This window comes from Protopterus annectens, chromosome 7.part0 (assembly GCF_019279795.1).
Source record: "Protopterus annectens isolate FY-2018-M chromosome 7.part0, PAN1.0, whole genome shotgun sequence".
Classification (NCBI taxonomy): domain Eukaryota; kingdom Metazoa; phylum Chordata; order Ceratodontiformes; family Protopteridae; genus Protopterus; species Protopterus annectens.
In genome coordinates, this window is record NC_056739.1 from 792,475,600 (window position 1) to 792,498,710 (window position 23,111).

The following is a 23,111-nucleotide window of genomic DNA, read 5'->3' on the forward strand; positions in this document are numbered from 1 at the left end:
ATTCTACAAGATCAGTGTCTACATCCCTGGCTCATGCAGCTCGCCTACCATTAGACACGATTTGTGCAGCTGCTACTTGGTCTAAACCACATACATTCATCTCTCATTACAAAGTAGACAGGGTTTCTAGGGACAGGGCAACCTTTGGTTCCACTGTGCTCAAGAACGTTCTCCCGTGAGTTCCTCAGGAACATGGAGCTAGGACGCTACCCAGGTGTAAGAACAAATGGCGAGATCAACACTCTCACATTTAGAAGTTATGTCCTTACCATAACGCTCCATGTGGAGTGTTCATCTCGCTTTGTTCTTACATTCCCACCCTCCCACCCTCAGGAAGAACGTTCAGTTTGGTGCCTGGTCTGGGGTATTCTGCTTCTGCACTTGCAGTTGTTGTATATATATGATGTACATGTGTATATATATATATATATATATATATATATATATATATATATATATATAGATATAAGTGTTCTTGCTTTTATGTAAATTTTTGGCATGAGTGTGTTCTCTCTCTGACTGCTGGTTTGCTTGCAAACTAGATCTGAGGTAAAGGCAGAGGGGGATTGTGGGTATTAGGTTGTCTCAAGCTTCTTCTCGATGCAGAGCTTGCAGCGACACGGAGCCGAGGATCGGCTCCGAACCCAGGTGTAAGAACAAAGGCGAGATGAACACTCCACATGGAACGTTATGGTAAGGACATAACTTCTAATTTCCTTTTCTAAGGATCGCACCTCCAGTTATTTTATCTTTCCTACAGTTTTCAATACTTCAGTTATAGTTGGTTTACATTTTGTTTTCCATTTTCTAGTAGTGGCTGTTGTGGTAGTTAATAGTATTAAACATATTAATTCCTTATGTCTAGGTAATTCAGATCCTATGCCACAGAGCAGAATAATCAGTTCATAGTTATAATGATTTGTTTCCCGCAGCATTTCTGATAAATTACTCTGCAATGATTTTTTTTAATATGCCAATGCACTGCTTCTTCTTTCGGCTTTTCCCAGTTAGGGGTCGTCACAGTGGATCATCTATCCGCTCATGATTGGCAGTGGAGTTTTACGGTGTCGAGTTGCCAGCCTAGAGGCCAACGTTCCACAGAAGGCACACACATGCACACACTCACACCTAGGGCCAATTTAGAGTGTCCAATCCACCTACTGCATGTCTTTGGGATGTGGGAGGAAACCAGAGCACTCGAGGAAACCCACGCGACCACAGGGAGGACATGCAGACTCTGCACAGAAGGCACCCCAGCCGGGAATCGAACCGGAGAACCTCTTGCTGTGAGGCAGCAACGCTACCTGCTGCACCACCGCGGCCACCCTTAATATGCCAATGCACTACATTCCCAAAAAGCACATTTCCAATTATCTCTCTTTCTGTCCAATCACACCCTCCTGCATTTGCTTGTCTGCAGGAGGAAATATTTTCTGAAGTCTGCTTGGGGTCTCAAGTACTTCACTTAACATTTTAAACTTAAGTTAACAGGTTTCATGGTGAAGTGCATGAGTAGGTGTGTTTATAGGTTTTGCATTTTGATCAGGTATACTGATCCCTTTTTAGTTATTACTTTATTTCATAGGTTCATAGGTAGGTGCTAAGCTATCAGCCCAAGGGCCTATGTAAGCCTAGCCAGCAAGGTTCCATGGCTTACGGCACCCAAGAAAGTTATTTTCCTGTGCCACTGTCGAGCAGAGGCACAGAAGTGATTCCCGGGGTGTATTTCCTATTTCCCATCCACTCATCAAGATTTTTCTTGAAGAGTGCTAATGAAGAACTTTGCTTGACATAGATGGGTAGCTTGTTCCAGAGTATAGGAAGTCTCTGGGACAGGAATCTATCCCTCCAGCATGTCCTGTTTTTTGTGGTGACAAGATTTAGGTCCCTAGAGCGTGTAGCTCTGTGGAATTGGGATTTCTTTAGGTGTAGCATGTCAGACAGCTCTGGGTTTGACATAGCTTTATATGTTAGGCAGAGATCACCTCAGAGTAGGCGATATGCTACGAAGTAAAGCTGGAGTTTTTTGAGGCGGTCAGTGTAGGGCATTTGTTTGAGGCCAGTAATTCTCTTTGTGAGGTACTTCTGTGGCCTTTCCAGCTGCTGCAGATGTCTTGTGAGGTACATTCCAAAAGGGGTGTTGTACTCTATAATGGATCTAATGAGTGTCGAGTAGAGGGGAACAATGACCTCTTTTTTCCTGGATGAGAACTCTTTTATGATGAGGTGTGCCATGTAGAAGGACTTCCTGACTACTGTGGCGATGTGACGATCAAAGGAGAGACTACTGTCCACCTGGGTCCCAGGGTCTCTTATCACACATTTGGTGTTAAGTAGATGCTGCCTATGTGGTAGTTCATGGGTATGGAGTTTTTACCAAAGGGGATGACACTGCACTTTTTGGAATTGAGCTTGAGGCCATGGCTCTGACACTGACACCAGGTATCTGTCTCAGTGAGGCCCTTCTGTAGGATGTCCACATCATTTGGGGACTTGACTATGGCTCCTAGTTTGCAGTCATCTGCAAACTTCGTTAGCCAGAGGCCTTCTGTGTTAGCCTGTACTTCAGAGAAGTAGATACCAAACAGGAGAGGTCCCAGGATGGAACCCTGTGGTACTCCACTTGTCACTGGTTTGAGGTCACATTTGAAGTCTGCAATTTTTACAGTGTGGGTTCTGTCAGCGAGCCAGTTGGCAACCCATCTGGCTAATGCAAATTTCACAGAGACTTTCTTACTGAAAGAATCAAAGATGGCACCCAGCAGTGCTATTTTTAGGAAGTTGTATGCTTACCTATATTGGTGTACCTTGAACTTGAGACTGCTGTGTCATACTGAGGCAGCATCTTTCTGCTGGAAAGCAACAGACTATATTACAAATAGAACTGAACAGAAAACTGTATGCTGTGAATTTTGCTACAAGAAGCTCATCCACAAAGAACTGCTGTTATGTTGAGTATACCTGCATTTCAAGCTTGGCATGATACATTTAGGTAACTGTGTAATCATCCTGTAAAATGAGGTGGTGATGCTTTACTGTATAATAATTCATAGCTACTTACAATATTTTTTGAAAATGTTTCTGGTCATTCTGTATGATGTACCTTGCATTATGTAGTTATCTTTCTGTAAAGGTATGGATAGGTCCATATTCGAGTCAATAATTACTCTGTTTCAAAATGCAGACACTGGAGTCAAATCAAACAACATGTGCAACGCCTGTTTGACCAGACAAGCTTGGACTTCACCTTAGAGAAGATCATAGAATTGGGACTTGATCAGCATAATGACAAAATCAGTGAGATCTCTGTAGCAGCCAGCAAGGAGCTCTCCATTGAACAGGTAAGAAAGGAGACATCAATCAAGACATGAGGATTATGGAAATAGGTCTGATGTAAAAGGGAGTGTTATGAATACCTAAACCTGTATTTGTTTACTAGCAGTCTCTAAAAGTGATTAGAGGCCCAGAGGAAAGTTTATTAAAATATTAAACTCTTGAACATTTTCAGGTAACACTTTCTGTGGAGAATTAAAAACGGAACAAAAAATTGTTTGCCCAAGGGTGATAATTCCTCCCAAGCCTGATGTAATATTATATACATGTAAAGCTAAAACTGCTAATATTTACTGTATTAAAAAAAAAAGTATTCTCTTCCTGCTGAGCGTCCCAAGTTATTTGGAATAGAAATGGTAGGTTAATAAGTACTCATTTATTTCCCTTGTATTACAAATAGTTCTGACATAAGGGACTCCGGAAATTTGTTAAATAAGTTGCAACATCTTGCATGACAAACAAATGTATTTTGAGTCTCCATCCGTGTTAATGGTCTGTATACATCTGCTGAAAATGTAATGTATGTGGAATGGAAACTATGTATTATTACATAAGTACTTGCCCCAAGACTTAACCAATTAGTTAAACTCTCTTATTTTTTGCCTTAATCTAACTTTTTATGTTTACTTGTCCATTCTATCAGTAAATAAATGCTACTGCAATGGGCACCCCTTTTGTTTCCTCTTATACTTATCAGCTTATGTGTTTATATGAATAGAATTATTTTCAACATTTTTTAAATGTCAGTGTTTTCTGTATTACTGTTATATTGGCTGTTTGGTATTTCTTTATAAATGGGATACCCTAGGCATCTGTCAATTTCTTAACATATATTTCTTTTTAATCATTTTGGTTCAAGTTGTTGTTATTCATGGGACAAGCATGCTATTTACTTTCCTTGACATTCGTGGCTATCCCAGGCAAGTATAATACATGGAAGCTTTAGAGGAAACCAGCAACTATACTGAGCCCACTTAATATGCATAGCTCTACCCTTTGCATCCTCTTTCCTTTTTGGCCTATGGCAACTGTTATATACCAGGAAAGCATCTCTCTTGAGAAATGACTATTTACAGGAAGCTAGGAATGTTGTCACTTATTTTCTGAATCACCCTCATGATCTTAATGTCATCTGTTCAGCATACTGGAAAGTTACCTGCATGGCTAGGAATATATTACTTATTTACTCCTGATCTATACTGTTTAGTAGAACATCACTACTGACAGTTTAACCTTAGGAAGGATAACGGTAAAATAAGGTTTTTGTTGGTGAATGTAGTATTTTATGAAAAGACATTGTAAATATGATAAAAAAAATAATTAAATTCCCGACCACTGACTGTTTTGAAAAAATAGTTTGTAGCTCATGGCTGACATCTCTGTTTTGATAAATATTTCCCCCCTTTAGTTCTATCTCCTGTCGTATACCTAGAAATATTGTAGATTGTTTGGTACATTATCGGTGTATGAAATGGTCCGTGATTCTTTTTGACTCGCATACTAACAAGATGCATCTTCCGTTGAGGTAACAGCTGTATTATTTCCTTTTCTGTTCAGCAAACACCAGGTAGATGGATTGCTGACACTGTAGTGCAACATGCAGGGGGTGCTGCACTAATAACTGTGTCATCCTTAGGATGAGATGTTAAAACAGGCTCTATATCACATAGTCGAAGTTCCATAACTCAGAACACCTAATGGTCGAATCATTATGTTCAAAGTTACAGAACTTCGACTACTGAAAAAAAAAAAAAACGGACAACAAAATAAATTGTTGTAAGCAGGGGGGCAATCCCGCCTGCACCCCCCGCTACTTAAATATATCAACTCTGAGATCGCACCACATTGAATTGAATGGAAACCTCCACTTATGGAGATTTCCATTCAAACACTCGAACTTTTACAAATTCGCACCTATGGTCTCGAACATATATGATTCGAACTTGTAAAAGTTCGACTACGTGATAGGAACCCGTTTTGACCATATCTGCCTCAGTTGATGGTAGCTCAGGTGGATGTAAAAGGTCCCACTTCACTTTCTGAAAAGAGTAGAAGTTCCCAATGCACTGGTCAAATTTCACCTAGTAGTATAAATACTGTTGATTGCCATCTAACAGGCGAGGGTAGTTCATTTAGATGCTTTATTACATAGAAACACATCAGGATGGATAGCAGCATCATAAAATATAAACAAACTGATTAGCAGACAGACCTTACAGACATACATTGCTTACATCTCAACAGCTTACTACAAACTGGCAGTCAGTCTCACATGTGCTCAGTATTTATACACTTGTGCAAGCCCTTGGATAGCTTCTTAATGGTATAAACACATACACTGATCTACAAATACCATCTTGGGTCTTCCCTGAAGAGAGGCCATTGTCCTAGGGTACTAACCTAGTCAACAAAAGATAAATAAAATTACTCTTTCAGTAATGCTAAGCCATGTGATGTTAATAAAAGGTATTTCTCTGATACTAATCATTGCCTGCTTCTATAGGTTTGTCTTAATAGGGCAAACTAGCAAGAAGTTTAAGGCAAGACTGATAGAACATATCACAGATATTACACTTAGGAACCAGAAAGTCCTTTAGCCATGTATTTTTGTAAGTTAAATAATCATGAGGCAGAGCGAGAGTGATGGGGAGAACAGTATAGAGAAGGTTATCAAGTATATTAGCTGCACTGGTAAGACAGTGGAAAATTTTGGATGATATTCACTTAAATTTAGGTGAAAAAAATAACTTTATGCTGGCATAAAGTGATAGAATTGAACTGCTTGTGAGGGAGTCCATTTGAAAAGCAAGGACTGGGAAAGGAGATGGAACAGTTTTCAGACTTAAAGCTCTTATTTTTATGATAAATTTAAGGCAGCTGTTTTGTTTCTAAATAAAATATATATATATATATTAATGCATCCATGTATTAAAAGCCTGTGACACCTTGACTTAACCTTCTTGGGGACACACACAGCTAACAACAATTTCATCACTTATAAGCCATTCATTAGGTACTGATAATTCCCTATGTTTCATTGTTAAAGAAGTAGTACAAATTAAAAAAATATACCATGTCTAGCCATTGTTCATAAAAATGTCTGCCATTTTATCTCTGCATTTAACTACTGGCTGAAAAATTTCATATTTTAATGTAAAATATCTTTCTTTATTGAGATTATACTGATTTACTTCTTTCTCAAATAAGATTTTTATAATAATACAAGCTTCAAATCGTTCACATTATGTTCCTTATCTAAAAACTTTCTCATCAGTGGACTATTCAGATGTTGATTACTTAAACCTCCTAAAGGCTCTGATATTCATTTTTTTCACCATCTATTAGATTTACCAATATACGCTTTAACAGACCCATGAAATATGGCCTAAACTGGTGTCATTCAAAAGGGATACAGTGTCTGTCAGCCTGGGACGACATGCTCGACAAACCTCGTTGCTTCGGAAGAGACGGCTTGCACCTGTCACCTCTAGGCTTTCGGATACTGACCAAGGCTCTTGCTGCCCCCATAGGGCCTTTTTTAGGCAAGGCTCAAAAGTCTAGCCCACCTCCGTAAACAGCACAAATAAAAATATGAGGGTTATGCTACTCAATGCCAGGAGTGTAAATCTCAAAATGCATGTGCTCGAAGCACTCCTCAGTATGGAGAACGTCGACATCTGTGCAGTAACTGAAACCTGGTTCAAGGCTCGACAGAGCACCCCAACACTACCTGGCTACAACTCATACCACACATTCCGGCCACAGAACATCGACCAAAACACAAAAGGAGGGGGTGTATCCATATTCATCAAGGATACCTACATCTCCCGGTTAGTGGCACAGCATGATACCTCTGAGATCATCCATGTGCAGCTAACATTGGGCAAATCTGCAATGCAAATTGTGGCCTGCTACAGATCACCCTCCATGACCCAGGACCACCACTCCGCCTTTCTGGAGACACTGGAAAACATGAAGGTCCTACCAAACACCCTGATATTGGGTGATTTCAATTACCCTACCGTTAACTTTTCAAAACTACTCAAGTACAAACTCCCAGGTCCAGCGCTTCCTGGAACTTATCAACTCAAATACCCTGGATCAGCTGGTAAACTCCCCTACCAGAGGTGAAAACAAATTGGACCAGGTCATCACCAACATGGGTGACAGGTGTTCCGCACTGGAGGTCAGCCAGTCACTGGTTAAATCAGACCATAAACTAATCACTCTAGATGTCCACACCACACCACCACCCCCAACCAAGAAAACCACAGTGAAAAACTTTTCTATAGCAAACTTCACCTTACTTAAGACAGAGGTGGTAAGTTTCACAGCCCCTACGCTAAAGGATAACAGTGTCCAAGATGCAGGAACCTTTACAAATGCACTCTATGAGCACCTACATGGATTGTGCCATCCCTAGCAAAACCAAGACTCACTCCCCTAAGAGAAGGAAACCAATCTGGTGGACCCCTGCCACATACAGGCTATACAATAGGAGGAGGAAACTAGTTCAGAAAAAAAGCAAATCCCAAGAAGGAAAAACATCCCTGATCAGTATCAGTAAGAACCTAAGGTCCCTCATAAAATCATCCAAGGCTAACTTTGAAAGAAAAATAGCCAAGGATTCGAAAGATAACCACAAAGCCTTCTTTAGCTATGTCAAGAATCTAAGTGTCAACTCGCAGATATGCTCTGAGCTAGTGCAAAATAGCACAAAATATACCGAACCTACTGATATTGCCAACATCCTAGCAGATAGATTCAGTGCAAACTTCACCCCCCTCTCACCCCCAAAAGGGCCCACAGCAATACCGGAAAAGTGTAGTGTCCCTGAAATCACAGATGCACAGTTGAAAACAGCCCTTTTAAAAGTCAAAAGCACAGCGTCAATGGGGTCAGATGGTGCCCTAGGCTGCGTCTTGCACGAACTACAGAACGAACTAACTCCCCACCTAAACACACTGTTCAACCTCAGCCTCTCCACAGGCTGCGTGCCCATAGAATGGCACACAGCAACAGTTATTCTGCTCCACAAAGGAGGGGCCACAACTGACCCCTGACTAGCCTGGTCTGCAAATGTATGGAGCGCATCATCATGGAACTCATTAACAAAGACATTGGGAACCTCTAAACACTTGACCCGACCCAGTTCGGCTTTGTTAAGGGCAGATCATGCCTACTAAACCTGGTTGACTTCTTCGAGGAGTGGCTGGCATAATGGTTAAGGTGCTTACCTTAGAAACACAAGGTCCAGGGTTTGATTCTCACATGGGGTGATTGGCTAGGCTTAAAATGGCCCATGAGGGCAGTTAGTTTAATACTAATCTACGAATCTATGACTCAATGAATCTATGAGACCATCATCAAGGCCATAGATGAGGGGAAGATGGTTCACACAGCCTACCTTGACCTCGCCAAGGCTTTTGACACCATTCCGTACTCGGGAATTATAGAAAAACTCACCAGCCTGAACATAAACCCCTACGTCACAAGATGGGTTGACAACTGGCTTACAGACAGAACTCGCACGTTTAGAATAATGGGCTCCAGGTCTGACTCTAAACCAGTCACAAGTGGTGTCCCACAAGGCTCGGTCCTGGGACCCCTACTGTTCGGCATATACTTCTCAGAAATACAGGCAGATACAGGAGGACTATGGCTCATAGGTTCAGAGATTAGTATTAGGTTAACTGCCCTTGCGAGCCATTTTAAGCCTAGCCAAGAAAGCTGATCTGGGCAGTACTGTGGTGGTTTGAAGTCCCAGAAACATTGGTAGAATTAATGTAGGCTATGTACAAGGACCCAATGACTCAAGTACAAATAGTGTTTGGCCTCACAGAGCAGTTCCCAGTGGGAGTGGGTGTACATCCAGGTTCAGCTCTGAGCCCACTGCTGTTCATACTGGTGATGGAATACATTAGCAAACAGGTTGGAGGGGATGGATCAACAAAGCTGCTGTAAGTACAGGCAGACTCTGAGCTAGAACTTCATCAAAGGATAGGAGAATGGAATGCAAATCTGAAGGCACATGGGATGAAACTAAGCACAGATAAGACGGTGGTAATGGCAGCAAACTGGAGAAATCAGAATAAGCTGAGAATATTGATAGAAGGGAAGATAGTGGAACAGGTAAACAGCTTCAGGTATCTGGGAGGAGTAGTTGAGGAGAAGGGTAGAGGTCAAAGCTAGAATCAGAGGGGCTGCAGCCAACTGGCATAGAGTATCAGGTGTAGTCTGTGATGGAAGAATGCCAAAGAAGCTGAAAAGTAAGACGTACAAGACAGTGGTGTGACCAGTACTACTGTATGGTACAGACACCTGGTCAGTAAAGGCAGAACAGTTGAAGAAGCTAGAGGTGATGGAAATGAAGTGCCTGAGAAAGGTGGGTAGGATGCATACTGTGGGACAGATGAAGAAATGAGGACATAAGAGCAGAAGCCAAAGTAGCTGCAATTGCAGAAAAGATCAAAGAGAACAGATTACAGTGGTTTGGGTACATGTATAGAAAAGCAGAAGACAATCTGGTGAGGAAAATTTGGGACAGACAGGAAGAAGGTAAGAGGAAGCGAGGACATCCAGCAAAGAGGTGAGTGGATTGTGTGAAAGAAGATCTACGACAGTCAGGCAAGTCAGGCATGAGTATGGCACTGAATCGAGTTAGTTGACGACATTTAACACGGTACCCCGACCTCGTGTAGAAAAATGGGAAAAAGGGGGCTGATGATTATGATTCTGCTGGAACTCCTTTTAAGGCAAAAAATATTTATATGTATATATATATATCTACAATATGTACTGTTGAAACTTGAAGTATGTATTTGTTTAACAATTACTTTCTAGTTACTAATGAAGTCTTGTACTTAAAGTCTAAAATATCTTATCTAATGCTTGTAACAAGTTTTTTATATAAACTGTGAATATTCCTGAACTGTTTAAAATTTGTAGTATTTAACTGTATAACAACTAGTACCTGTATGTTAGTAGTCTAGTAATCTCTTGGAACTTATCTCCCCGGGACATAAATCCAGTTAGACTATCCTGGTCAACAAATGTAAAATAAAATAAATAAATAAAAACCCTGTTGTTCTGGATAAGTAATTATTGTTAAAAAAAAAAAAAAAAAAAAGATGAGCTCCTTACCTTGGCTAGGCAAGCATTATAAGCAATAATCCTGGTAGAGAGAAGCCATTACAGGTGGACATCCCCTGTAAAGCTATTCATGAGGAAACAGATTTTCATGATTTTTTTTTAACAGAAATAGGGATTCTTTTTTGCAGATTCCCAAGCCCATCTGTCTGATTGTGAGGAAAATGTTAAATCTTCCACAGGAGGATAAGAATTTTCTTTTAATCAGACCATTACCAAGATGAATGAAGTATTTATAGGAACAAATGTATGTCATCCTCAGAAAGAGGAGATATTATGATGTTACAAACAGATACACTATTTTCCTCTCCCTTCCTTCCTGTACTGCCAGCCCTGGAAGATGTCGAATGCTGCCTGTACTCATCCTATTACATAGCTGTCAGTCTGCAAAAAAACAGATAAGCTGTATAAGATACCATAGGCTAATACATTTCTTTTCTCTCACCTTAGATCTGAACAAGCTGCCATTTCAACTGCATGTCAAGCTGGCAGCAGGCTTGTTCTTAATACCAAACCCTTCTCCTGGTGACAAAGAAGGGAACATGTTAGAATCTATCTGTGACGCCCGTGCACTGGCTCAGTAATCAAGGAGCCTCAATGCTTACTGCTAGCACCAGTGAGGGGCATGCACATTGGGAAGGATAACAAGTACACACACAGTAAAGTACAATTTCCCTTAAGAGCACACAGAGATCACAATCAACCTGGGGCTGGTTTCTCCCTTTCTCTCCAGATCCCCAATAAGACTCCCCACTGGCACAGCTGTAGGGTCCAGATCTCAGCCGAGTAGTCAAGCCAAAACCTCCAGTACCCTCTCTGTCCAACCAGTGCTTCGTGTCCCTGCCCAAGTAGCTGACACACACACACACACTTTGAGATTTGGTTTATATGCAAACACACAGACACTCTTGCGGAAAGCTGGCACAGGTTCTCCAGGTATGCCTACTCCTGCCAGGCTATAAGGTAGTAATCACCAACCACTCTTATCAGCTACTAATAAGGCCCTTACCAAAGGGTTCCAATTTTACTGTGCAATATTATTATTATCCAATTAGTAAGTGTGACGAACGGCAAGGCTTATTGGTGTGGCTTAAATAGTATTACCAAATGCATGCAAGTACTCTAGAACTTAAATTATCTTTACACAAAACAGCCACAGTTGAAAGGTTTAAAAATATTTAATAATAAATAAAAAAAAACATGACAAATCTCCTCAATTCAACACAGTGCTAGTCAAGAGTTCAGACACATAAATATATAAAACAGCTATTTTCTATCTATTTCTAAGAGAAATACTAAAGGAACCAGCTCTTACCCCTATTCAGGCTTGCCATGTTGGTATGGGATATAGCTTTACAGCACAACCTCACTCTACGGACATCCTACATTCCTTTAGAGCAAAATCGTGCAGCAGAAAAGTTGAGCAGGACAAATGCAAACCCTCACATATAGAAACTAAATCGCGGGTTATCTTAAAAGATTTGATCCATTTGTGGGAAGTTCCTCAAATAGATCATTTTGCTTCATGTCTGAACAATCAGCTGGCAAAATTCTGCTCCAGGGCTCCATGCAAGAAGGCCTGGAAGGCAGATGCTTTTCTTGTTGTGGTTAGGAATGTTCCTGTATGCTTCTCCACATTTTCCACTGATATCCAGAGAACTCCGTTCTGGGTCAGGCAACAGTGGTTCTCTCTTCTTTTGGAACTGGACATGGGCAGTTACCTCATGGTTCATTACAGATTGCATCTACTCACATAAGAACAGGAGTGTTTAATACATTACAACACCATACTACTTCAGATGACTGCCTGGATGATATGATCTTAATACCTTTTAGGCAGCTGTTTACAGAGGACATGCAGAAGGTACTAATGGAAGCAAGAATGCCTGCTACTAGAAAATCATATATAAGCAAATGGAGGAGGTTGTCTAGTTGGTGCCAACAGCATATCCAGTACCCATTCATGGAAAGTGTTTTGTTGTTTTTACAACCTTTGTGTGAGTTACTATCCTGTGGACTGTCTTACTTCTCCATCAAAATTATTTTTTTTGGCCATTTAAGCATGTTTGCCCATGGATTCCCCACTTTCAAGGCAGTCTCATGTCAGAATGTTTCTGAATGGGGTATTGTGTAAAAAGACCTCCGAAGAAAACTGGTGGCCTTTTCTTTGGGATCTTAATTTGTGTTAGATAATCTAAAACTTGATCCACTTGAGCCCACTTATCTGGCTGACTTGAGCTTCTTAACATGGAAAACAGTTTTCCTGATATGCTGTTACCCTTGAAAGAAGAGTATCTGAGCTGCAAATTCTTACTTTGGGTCAATGTTATTTCATTTTCCACTGAGACAGGGTTTCTTTGGGAACTAAGCCTTCTTTTATGCCTAAAGTGGTATCTGAGTTTACTTTAAGCCAGACTATCCATCTCCATGTGTTCATCCCTGTACCCAAAAGAAAAAGGATACTTTGTGCCTATGATGTTCAGCGACAACTGAGCTTCTATCTTGAAAGAAGAAAATCTTTCAGAACTTCCAATCAGTTCATCTTTTGTGAAGGTAAGAAGAAAGAACAACCCGAGACAAAACAGACTATTTCTGAGTGGTTGTCTCAGGCTATTCAGATTCCAAGCACAACAAAAGTATACCATACAGGATTAAGGCACACCCTACCAGGGCCTTGGCTTAATCTATGTCTTTATAAAATGGTTGGTCTCTAAACATATTCTGGAAGTGGTTTCTTGGTCTCTGTACATACTTTTACTAAACACTACAAGCTATATTTCTTCTTTAGGTCTTGGTCAGGCTTTGCTAGCACCATTATCCAGGGGCTTCTTGACCATTTCTCTTTCACCTCCCAGTTGTTCTAAGCTATGGTAATCTAGCCATATAGCTTAGGCTACCGAAGCAGTGATCAAGATGATAAACATAGTATGTTTGTGTAAACTTACTGTGACAGTGGATGTTCAAACCATCACTGCTGCAGTAGCCACTCCCTCCCTTCCTCCAATCCCCTTGTTTTTTTTCCTGTGTTTTTTTATGCTATAGTGTGGGCATCTATTTTTTGTTGATCCTAGCATTGTCCTTTCAGTAACTTCCTCTCTGCATGAAAGTTCTGAAGAATTCGCACCCAAACCTGTCTTTTTGTCAGATCTGCTCGAGCTGACAAACAGTTTGGGTGCATAGAACTTCCCCTATAGCTTTGGAAGCTGGCTTGCATTTACATCCTATGCAAGTTATAACCCATATAGCTTAGTCTACTGCAGCAATGATCATTCAAACAGTTACTGTTACAGTAAGTTTACTTACACAGCTGTACTTTTTCTGGTTCAGGATGTAATTCCATTTTTGGGCAAGAAAGTCCTGAAGATGTTTAGTTACTCTGGCTGTTTCTCCAGTTCTGTCAAAATGGGATTAACCTGTAGACAGCCAAAGTGTCTGTGTGGGAGGGGGTTAGAGCTTTGGGAAGTTGTCCAGGTACTTTTTTCTTTGGCAGGATGCAACCCATATGCTACTGCAGCAGTGAAGAATTCAAATGTCTACTGCTATTGGTTGGTGCTATTTACCCAACTATACTTTGTATCTACATTTTTCAAAATAGACAAAATAATCCATGCTTAAGTGACTAAAGTGAATTTAATACAAAATATTTTCTTTTTTGTTATTGTTTACGTTGACCTTAAATGCTATTCATGGGAATAAGTTTTATTAAAACATTTGGCCAGGTTGACATGCCTAATGGAGAGACTAGAATAAATAAATTGAACCAAATCTTTTCATGCTGCGTCTATTATCTGCAATACTTCAGCAAGAATTAGGCATGCTTTAATGTTTCTGGCTGACTAAGTTGCAACTGAAATTATATTGAGAAATTGTTATTGGTTTTTATGTGATTGTAGGAGTCCCCCCCCAAAAAAAATTTAAACCACATCCTTCTGATTTTATTATACCAGTATGATCAGATTTTGCAAATAATAAAATGCAAGTAAGATATTTTTCAGTTTAATAAATGATCTTTTTTTGCAAAAGAATGTTTTAGGTTAGACCAGTGTTCAGATATATTTTTCATTTGTTGATGAACATTCTTGATTTGTGGCATTGTTATAAGACTATAGTCTCTTAACTTCCAAGTTGGCTACACATTGAGTAACAGCTTATTTCTAGCTCTTCCAGTGTGAAAACAGAAACTCAGCAGAGAAGGGCAGTAGACTTGTGTTTATTGGTAAATTCCAGTAACTAGTTAGTAAGTGGAATGCCTGGATGTCAGGAATAAAGAAATACAGAAGACCTGGAAAAATCAGCTACAAAAAGTGAGGAAGAAACACTGAATGGGGAGAGTTCTGCAGCTGTTGAACAAAAAGCAATACAGTCTTCAGACATGAATTCCAGTAACCTACAGGAAGATGCAAGAAAACTGGTTAAAATAAACAAAACACTTATGGAGTAGATCAACACAAACAAAAGGCTGGAAAAAAGGTTTTAACAGATATTCAGATGAGATGATAAAGCTGCAAAAATCAGAGGTTGAAATAAAGAAAAGGCTGGCTGAATATGAGACTTGCCAGGAAGAGATGTTTCAAAAAATAATAGAATTACAAAGAACAGAGCACATAGGGAAAACCTGAGATTTTCAGTTACACCAGAGAAGCTGGAAGGAACAGACTGCATTAATTTTATGAAAGCACAGATAAGCAATTGGACTGGTATTCCACACCAGGAATTGTTAGTTGAAGTGGCACATTGTGTGTATGCTCCAAACCTGGTTGTAAGAAAGCAACCTAGACCTTTAATAGTAACGATGCAATCCTACCAGCATAAGGAGTTGATTTTGACAAAATTGTGGCAGAAGGATAAAGTACTAAAAGTGGGAGACAACAGAGTGTTTGTGGAGAGTAATTACTCACTGTTCACCAGACAGAAGAGGAGCAAATTTATTCCACTATTCAAGGAATGTTGAGATGCGGGTGTGAGATTCAAACTGCTGTACCCAGCTGTCTTCAAGGTAATTGTTCCTGGAGGGACAAAATAATTTTTTTTGATAAAGTACAAGCTAAGGAGGAAATACAAAAGTTTGTCCAGTAAAAAGTATGCTGTGAAACAGAAGGAGATTCTAATTTTTGTTATTTTAGTAATAATGACCACAGAGGGACTGTACCTGTGAAACCTTTTAAAATTTTTCAATGGAAAATGTTGGACAGAAGTAAGGGAACACAAGAGTTGACGTGAAGCAGAGATCTGATTTCGAAGATGATCAGTAATAAAAGCAGTAACTTAATATGGGATTACAATGCAATAATTATATTTGTGAAACATGACAGAACAAGAAAATCTGGAAATATTGGATTTTTTCAGAGCTTGTTGGACGTGTGGGAGATGCTAAAGCATATACCCTACTTCATGTCATCAATATTAGAAAAAGTCTTTTGGGAAGGGCAAGAGGAGGGAGAAAGTTAACTGTAAGTAAAGATTTTTTTTATTGAATAGTACCAATTTTGTGGCATGTGGATGTTCTTCGTTCCACATTGCTGCAGTCCTTACTATTGGGGTAGTCCGCTGTCCAGTCGGCCCGAATACCAGAGTATATGGCTGACATCGGTCAGGGCGCATTAGACTGACGTCAGTACGTCAGGGTACTAATGCGCATGACCGACGTCATATCCTCAGTCTTTTTTGCCGCATGGTCCGATGCAGAAGCAGTTTTGCGAGTGCAGGTTGGCGTTCTGAAATATTTCCGAAACCGGAGTTTCAGACCGAATCAGAGTTGGCTGGTACCCGCTGGAACATTTTGGTTTTGGCTTGCCTCAGTATTTAACCGGATGTCAGAAAAAGTGAATAACTGTATTTCTTGTGGGAAACAGATACCTCATAGGGATTACCATACCTTGTGTATACCTTGTTTAGGGCCTGAGCACGACGTTGTTGGTTGCCGCCCTTGTGCTAGGTTTAACAAACGCACTATTAAGAGGAGGTTAGACTGTGCCAGGTTAGTGTTTGGGAAGCGTAATTATAAAATGCCGCCGGATGCTCCGGCCCGCTTCGCCCAAGAAGCGCAAGGACAAAACAGCGAAGCCTAGGGTTGATGAACCGGCAGTCCCGGACGCCGGTTCTTTAGAAGGCTCAGTGGAGCCAGAGGTTTTGCCAGGAGTTTCTATGGAGTCTCAGGCAGAAACTTTACTGTTACAGGATGTTCCTTCTCAGGAGGTAGGCCAGGCTGAGGGGGCTTCTCAGGTAACTGTTCTTCCCTCTCTTCCCAAGGTAGTTAGAGCCTCTCCTTCTGTTGCCAAAACTTCTTTGAGAGGTAGGCCAAGTTCAGCTTCAGTGGGGGCTTCTCCTAGCATTTCGGGTTCTGTACCTAAGAAACATATGCTTAAAATGGCAGAAGATTTGATTACTTTGATTAGAGGTTCTATGCCCCCTCCTGATAAGAGGCCTAGGGTGGAACCGAGTTTGATAGTTTTGAACAGTGTTCAGAGGCTTCTGAGTCTTCTGCGGAAGATTTGCAGGAGTATCCTCCTTATTCTGATTCTGATGTGGATGATTCCACTCCTACAGCTTCTCCTCCTGAGGATTTCTCATTTTCAGAGACTCTGCATTCCATGAGGGAGCACTTTAAATGGGAAGGCCAGGATTACTCTGATTCCAGGAAAAGGCTTAGGGAATTCTTGTTTTACCCCAGCATAGGCCCGTAGCTATACCTCCTGTGTTGAATGTGGTGGAAGATGTTTGTGCAGAGGCTTCCCTGGATCCTGACTCTTTGCCTCCTACTCCTGTTAAACCTGATAGGTATTATAGGGTGCCCGAAGCTCATAAGTATTTGTTTAAGAGTCCTAGGGCGGACCCAGAGACTGTTTCTCAGGGGCCTAAAGGTGTTAAGGCCTCTGTGGTTAAAAATCCTGTTCCCACTGATAAAGAGGCAAGGGCTTTGGATAGGTGGGGAAAGAAAGTGTATACTTCTTCCACTCTAGCCATGAGAGCGTTGAATTGTCAGTTTCACATGCTAAAATATCAAAATTATCTCCTTTCACAATTGAAATCTAAGGTGGATGCTTTGGCGGAAGGTATTGAGTGTAAAGAGTTGCTGGATTTGGTTCATGTGTCTGAACAAGTGGGTAAGCATTCGTTGCAATGTGGTTTTGATGCTGTACAGGCCTCCTCGAGGGTGGCTGCCACTAGTTCTGTTCTTCGCAGGCATGCCTGGTTGAGGGATCAGAATTTAGCTGAGCATGTTAAGACAAGGATTTTGGATGCTCCTTTACAGTCTGATGTGTTGTTTGGTTCGCCTGTGGAGGCAGTTTTAAAGAAAATGGAGGACAAAGCTAAGTCTATGCAAACTGTTAAAGATTTTTTGCAGGTGCAGCCACCGAAGTTTAGTAGAAATTGGCCTGCTAAGGGGTGGACATATCCTGCTTATGATTCCCAGTCTAGGGGTAGGTCTAGACGTGGTAGGGGCAGAGCTCAAGGTTCTTTTAGGCCTAGAACAGGAGTTCACCTGCTCAGACTTCTGGTGAAGGCAGGGGTCAGTCCTTTCGTAACCAGCCTCAATGCCCTGCCTTTACACCTGCCAGTACATTCTCGGCTGGCAGCTCCTTTGGGAGGAAGACTGTCTCTTTCAAAGAAAATTGGGATTTAATTACTCAAGACAGATGGGTGTTGGATATCATTCACCACGGTTACAGGTTTTATTTCCATACAATGCCCCTTTCAAAGGCATGCCAGACGCTCCTCCTCCACAAAGAAAAGAGGCTCACAAGCAAGTTTCTCAGTTACTCCAGATGGGGCCATTCAGCCAGTCCCTGTATCAGAAAGGGGCCTAGGATTTTATTCTCGCCTGTTCCTAGTACCAAAGAAGGGGAACACGTGGAGACCAATTTTGGATTTATCTCTCCTCAACACTTATCTGGACATTCCCAAGTTCAAGATGTTGACGTTACAACAGCTTTTACCTCTGCTGGGCAAAGATCACTGGATGGTAACTTTAGATCTCAAGGAAGCTTACCTTCATGTGCCTATAAGGCTAAGTTGCAGGAAGTATCTGCGGTTTCGAGCTGGAAATTCTCATTATCAGTTCTCTGCATTGCCCTTTGGCTTATCTACTGCCCAGAGTATTCACAAAGGTTCTGGCTCCAGTGATAGCTTACTTCAGGCTACAAGGAATTCAAATCTATCCTTACTTGGACGACTGCCTGATTCTGGCTCAAGAAAAGGAAGACCTTCTACAGCATCTGGAATTTGTTATAGCAGTGCTAAGATGCCTAGGGTATTCTGTGAACGAAATAAAGTCCAGTCTAGTACCCTCTCAAGACATGTGCTTTCTGGGTGTGAGACTGAATACAGCAGCCCAGATGGCCTTTTAACCCCGGACAAACAAAAGAGTCTATCACTTTACTTCCATCAACTATCTCATCAGTCCGTGCTGACTGCAAGGACAGTCCTTCAAGCATTAGGGTTCATGGCATCTTGTATTCTGGTGCTTCCCAATGCCAAACTGCATATGAGGAAGCTACAATGGTATCTCAAAAATGTATGGACACAGCACTGCCAGGATTTGGACACTGTCATTCAAATAATACCTTGCCTTCAAAAAGAATTTTTGTGGTGGGCTCAGGAATGTCACCTAAACAAGGGACTCTCTGTGACCCGGCCAGAGGCGAGTCAGATTTTAACGACAGATGCCTCGGACATTGCTTGGGGAGCTCATCTAAATGGAAAGTGGATACAAGACAAGTGGCCTGCCAGACTACAGCATCTACATATCAATATGAAGGAGATGTTAGCAGCCCAGTTTGCATTAATGGCTTTCAAGGAGTTACTTTTTCCAGGGCAGGTGTTGATTCTAACAGACAACACAACTGTCATGTGGTACATCAACAAGCAAGGGGGAACACATTCTTATCCTCTATGCAGGCAAGCAATGATTTTATGGGAGACTGCGCTAAGCTTGCAACTAACTCTTCAGGCAAGGTTTCTGCCAGGAGCACAGAACTCCTTAGCAGATGTGTTAAGCAGACAAATCATGGATCCCCACGAGTGGAAACTGGATCTTCATGTATTTCAGAAATTGACAGTGTCATGGGGAACTCCAGACATAGATCTGTTCGCTTCTCCACTAAACCACCAGCTGCCAAAGTTTTGCACAAAGGGGTTTCATCGCACAGCTTGGAAAGTGGATGCTCTGTCTTTCAGTTGGAAAAACCTTCATGTGTATGCCTTTCCACCTCTGCCTCTTCTTCCAAAGGTGCTATTAAAAGTCAGACAAGACAGGCCAAGGATGATTTTGATAGCTCCAGATTGGCCTCGGCAACACTGGTACCCACTACTAAGGAGTCTGGTAAGGAAGCCTCCATGGCCTTTACCTTTGATTCCACACCTGCTATCTCAGAAGGACGGTCATCTGCTCAATGTCAAGCTTCACTCTCTTCATCTAACAGCCTGGCATATTCTGTGTTGAAACACAGCAGGTCTCAACTTCCTCAACAAGTTTTAAATGTGATTATGGAAGCTAGAAGACCTAGTACAAGGAAAGTGTATGCAGAAAAATGGAAGAGGTTTTTATTTTGGAGTACAGCAAAGAATTTGGAGATTTCTGAGCCTAATTTGAGTGTGGCTCTTCAATATCTTACTGAGTTATTGGACAAAGGATGCTGCAGCAATTTCAGCTCACTATGATTGTGACCCACCATTGTTTTCGCATCCTTTGTTCAAGCAGTTTCTTAGAGGGGCAAAGAATATAAGACCCCCACGTAGAGCTCCTACTCCTGCTTGGGATCTCAATTTTGTGTTGGAAAAACTTACTCTACAACCTTTTGAGCCTGCGGCTACTGCTGAATTGAAATACTTGTCATGGAAGACTGCTTTTCTGTTGGCTATTACTTCTGCAAGAAGGGTGTCTGAGTTGCAGGCCCTTATGGCAGTAGAGCCCTTTTTGATTTTCCATAAGGATAGGGTATCATTACGTACTAATCCTTCCTTTATGCCTAAGGTGGTTTCTAGTGTGGCTTTAAACCAAACTATTCATTTGCCTACTTTTTATGCAGACCCCCAAAATAAAGGGGAAAAGATTTTGCACAATTGCGTTATTATTTAAGCAGGACTAAGGATTTTAGGCAGTCTCAGCAGTTGTTTGTTTCTTTTGCTTTGAGTTCGCAGGGCAAGCCTGTGTCAAAACAAACTATTTCTAGGTGGATTGGGTTTTGCATTGCATTTTGTTATTCCCATCATGGCAAGGAGATTCCAGCTGGGATTAGGCCTCATTCCACTAGGGCTACTGCCACTTCAACAGCATTTCTAAGGGGGGTGGCACCTAAGGATATTTTGGAGGCAGCTACTTGGAGTTCAGTGCATACTTTCTCTAAGCATTATCACCTTCCTCTCTACTCTAAGTCTAGGGCTGGTTTTGCCACAGCTGTTTTGCAAGGCATGTTGTCAGCTCCTGCTTCTTTATGATTTGCCAGCCTCCCTTACCTCTGCTTTGGGATTCTACCCAATAGTAAGGACTGCAGCAATGTGGAACGAAGAACATAGTACAGTTTTGTACCTACCATAAATGTAGATGTTCGAGGATCCACATTGCTGCAGTCCAATTTTCCCTCCCTCCTTCCCCTCTGTGTTTAGGGGTGGTTGTGTAGCTGAGGTTATATGCTGATATTTTTATATATATTTTTGTATATATTGTACATATTTTTGGTGCAGGTATTTTGGGCCTTGTCTTTTTAGGGTCTTCTGACATCTGGGGCAAGAAAAGACTGAGGATATGACGTCGGTCATGCGCATTAGTACCCTGACGTACTGACGTCAGTCTAATGCGCCCTGACCGACGTCAGCCATATACTCTGGTATTCGGGCCGACTGGACAGCGGACTACCCCAATAGTAAGGACTGCAGCAATGTGGATCCTCGAACATCTACATTTATGGTAGGTACAAAACTGTACTTTTTCTTTACATGCTATAAAGTAAAGTTTTTCAGTTATTTTTAAGTGTAATGGGGATTGTATACAAAATCTCATCTTTGTAAGCTTGTCCTTCTCTTAGTGACACTCCCACTTTTTCGTAAAATATTTTTTTTCTTTTCTTTCTCCCTTCTCTCTCTTTTTTTGTTCAGTTTTAAGAAATGTAAACATTGCAATGTGTATGTATATATATGTGCGTGTGTATGTATATATATATATATATATGTGTGTATATATATATATATATATATATGTGTGTGTGTGTGTATATATATGTGTGTGTGTGTGTGTGTGTATATATATATATATATATATATGTGTGTGTGTATATATATATATATATATATATATATATATGTGTGTGTGTGTGTGTGTGTGTGTATATATAATATATATATATATATATATATATATATATATAGCCTGGTTAAAAAGCGTGATAAAAGAGATATTAATGTGCTTTTTCTCATTCTTGCATGAGGAAATGACTGGACTAAAGAACTTAGATTGCATTATTAACAAGTTTTAAGAGAGCAAGTAAATGAAAAAGAACAATCTGATGTTGTCAATCGTTATATAATCCTTGACAGTGGGTTGGATTCCGAACCTTGGAACTGACTTGGCCATTCTTCCAGTTCACTCCTTCCAAAAACTCTCGAGCTAAGCTCTACCCATATTACTCCTCACCAAATTACCTCAGATCATGTTTGCCATTTCATAGTCCCAGACGTGTTCTCTCCTTAGCTCTCGGGCAATACCAAATTTCTAAACTGTAAGTTTTTCTTGCCTTTCCTTATCAGTAGCTATTAATTTCTTTTTTTATCTACCATCTCCTTTAATTTCTAGTTAGCGTGTGCATGTGTCTATTTTATTTACCTTTTGGTAGTCTTTATGTATCATAGTTGGTACATTTCCTTATTACCTTAACTGGTATTTCTTTAGTACCACTGTTGGTACTTTGTTGATTTTTTTCCCAGTGGAGATGGGGGAACCAGTTTCCAAAGTCACTCTCGCTAGGTGACTAAAGGACTGTATTACCTTTGTTTGTGACAAGAGGAATTTACCACTACAAAGGCCTGTTAAGGCTCATTCCACCAAAGCAATGGCAGCATCCGCAGTCTTTTATTCTAGGGTTTTATTAGACGATATTTGTGCAGTGCCTACATGGGCTTCTCCACATACTTTTATTACTCATCACAAATTGGATCTGGTCTCTAGGGGATGGGCATCCTTCAGCTTGATGGTCCTCAGGAATATTCTTCTGTGAGACCTCCCAAGATTCAGGTAACTGGGGATTCTGTCCCACTGTCAAGGATTATGTGAAGATTGAAAAATCAGATAAAGAACTTATGTCTTACCATAACATTCCATTTGTGCTGTCAGTCTTCACATATCCTTGACATACCTGCCCCCTTCACTCTATCCTCATTTTTTTTTTGGATCAGGTTCCTCTGTGGCATTGGACATCATTAGGACATTCAGATAAGGTCTCTCAGTCTGGTTCTTATCTGTCACTGTTTTATGCAAACTCGATCTGAGGTAATTTGGTGAGAACCATTAGGGTAGAGTTTAGCTCGAGAGTTTTTGGAAGGTGTGATCTAGAATGATGTCCGTGTTGGTTCCGAGGTTCGGACTGAAGCCACTGTCAAGGAAATGTGAAGATCGCCAACACAGATGGAATGTTATG

The 23,111-nt window shown here is 40.9% G+C and overlaps 1 protein-coding gene across 1 annotated transcript in view; it reads left to right on the plus strand.

The window, feature by feature from the left end:
- Nucleotides 1–23,111, plus strand: part of DNAH2 (dynein axonemal heavy chain 2) — a 6,636,854-nt gene that overhangs the window by 1,983,056 nt on the left and 4,630,687 nt on the right. The window contains exon 27 of the mRNA XM_044077324.1: nt 3,185–3,341. Coding sequence (XP_043933259.1) covers nt 3,185–3,341 — 157 coding nt within the window. The remainder of the gene's footprint in view (nt 1–3,184; nt 3,342–23,111) is intronic.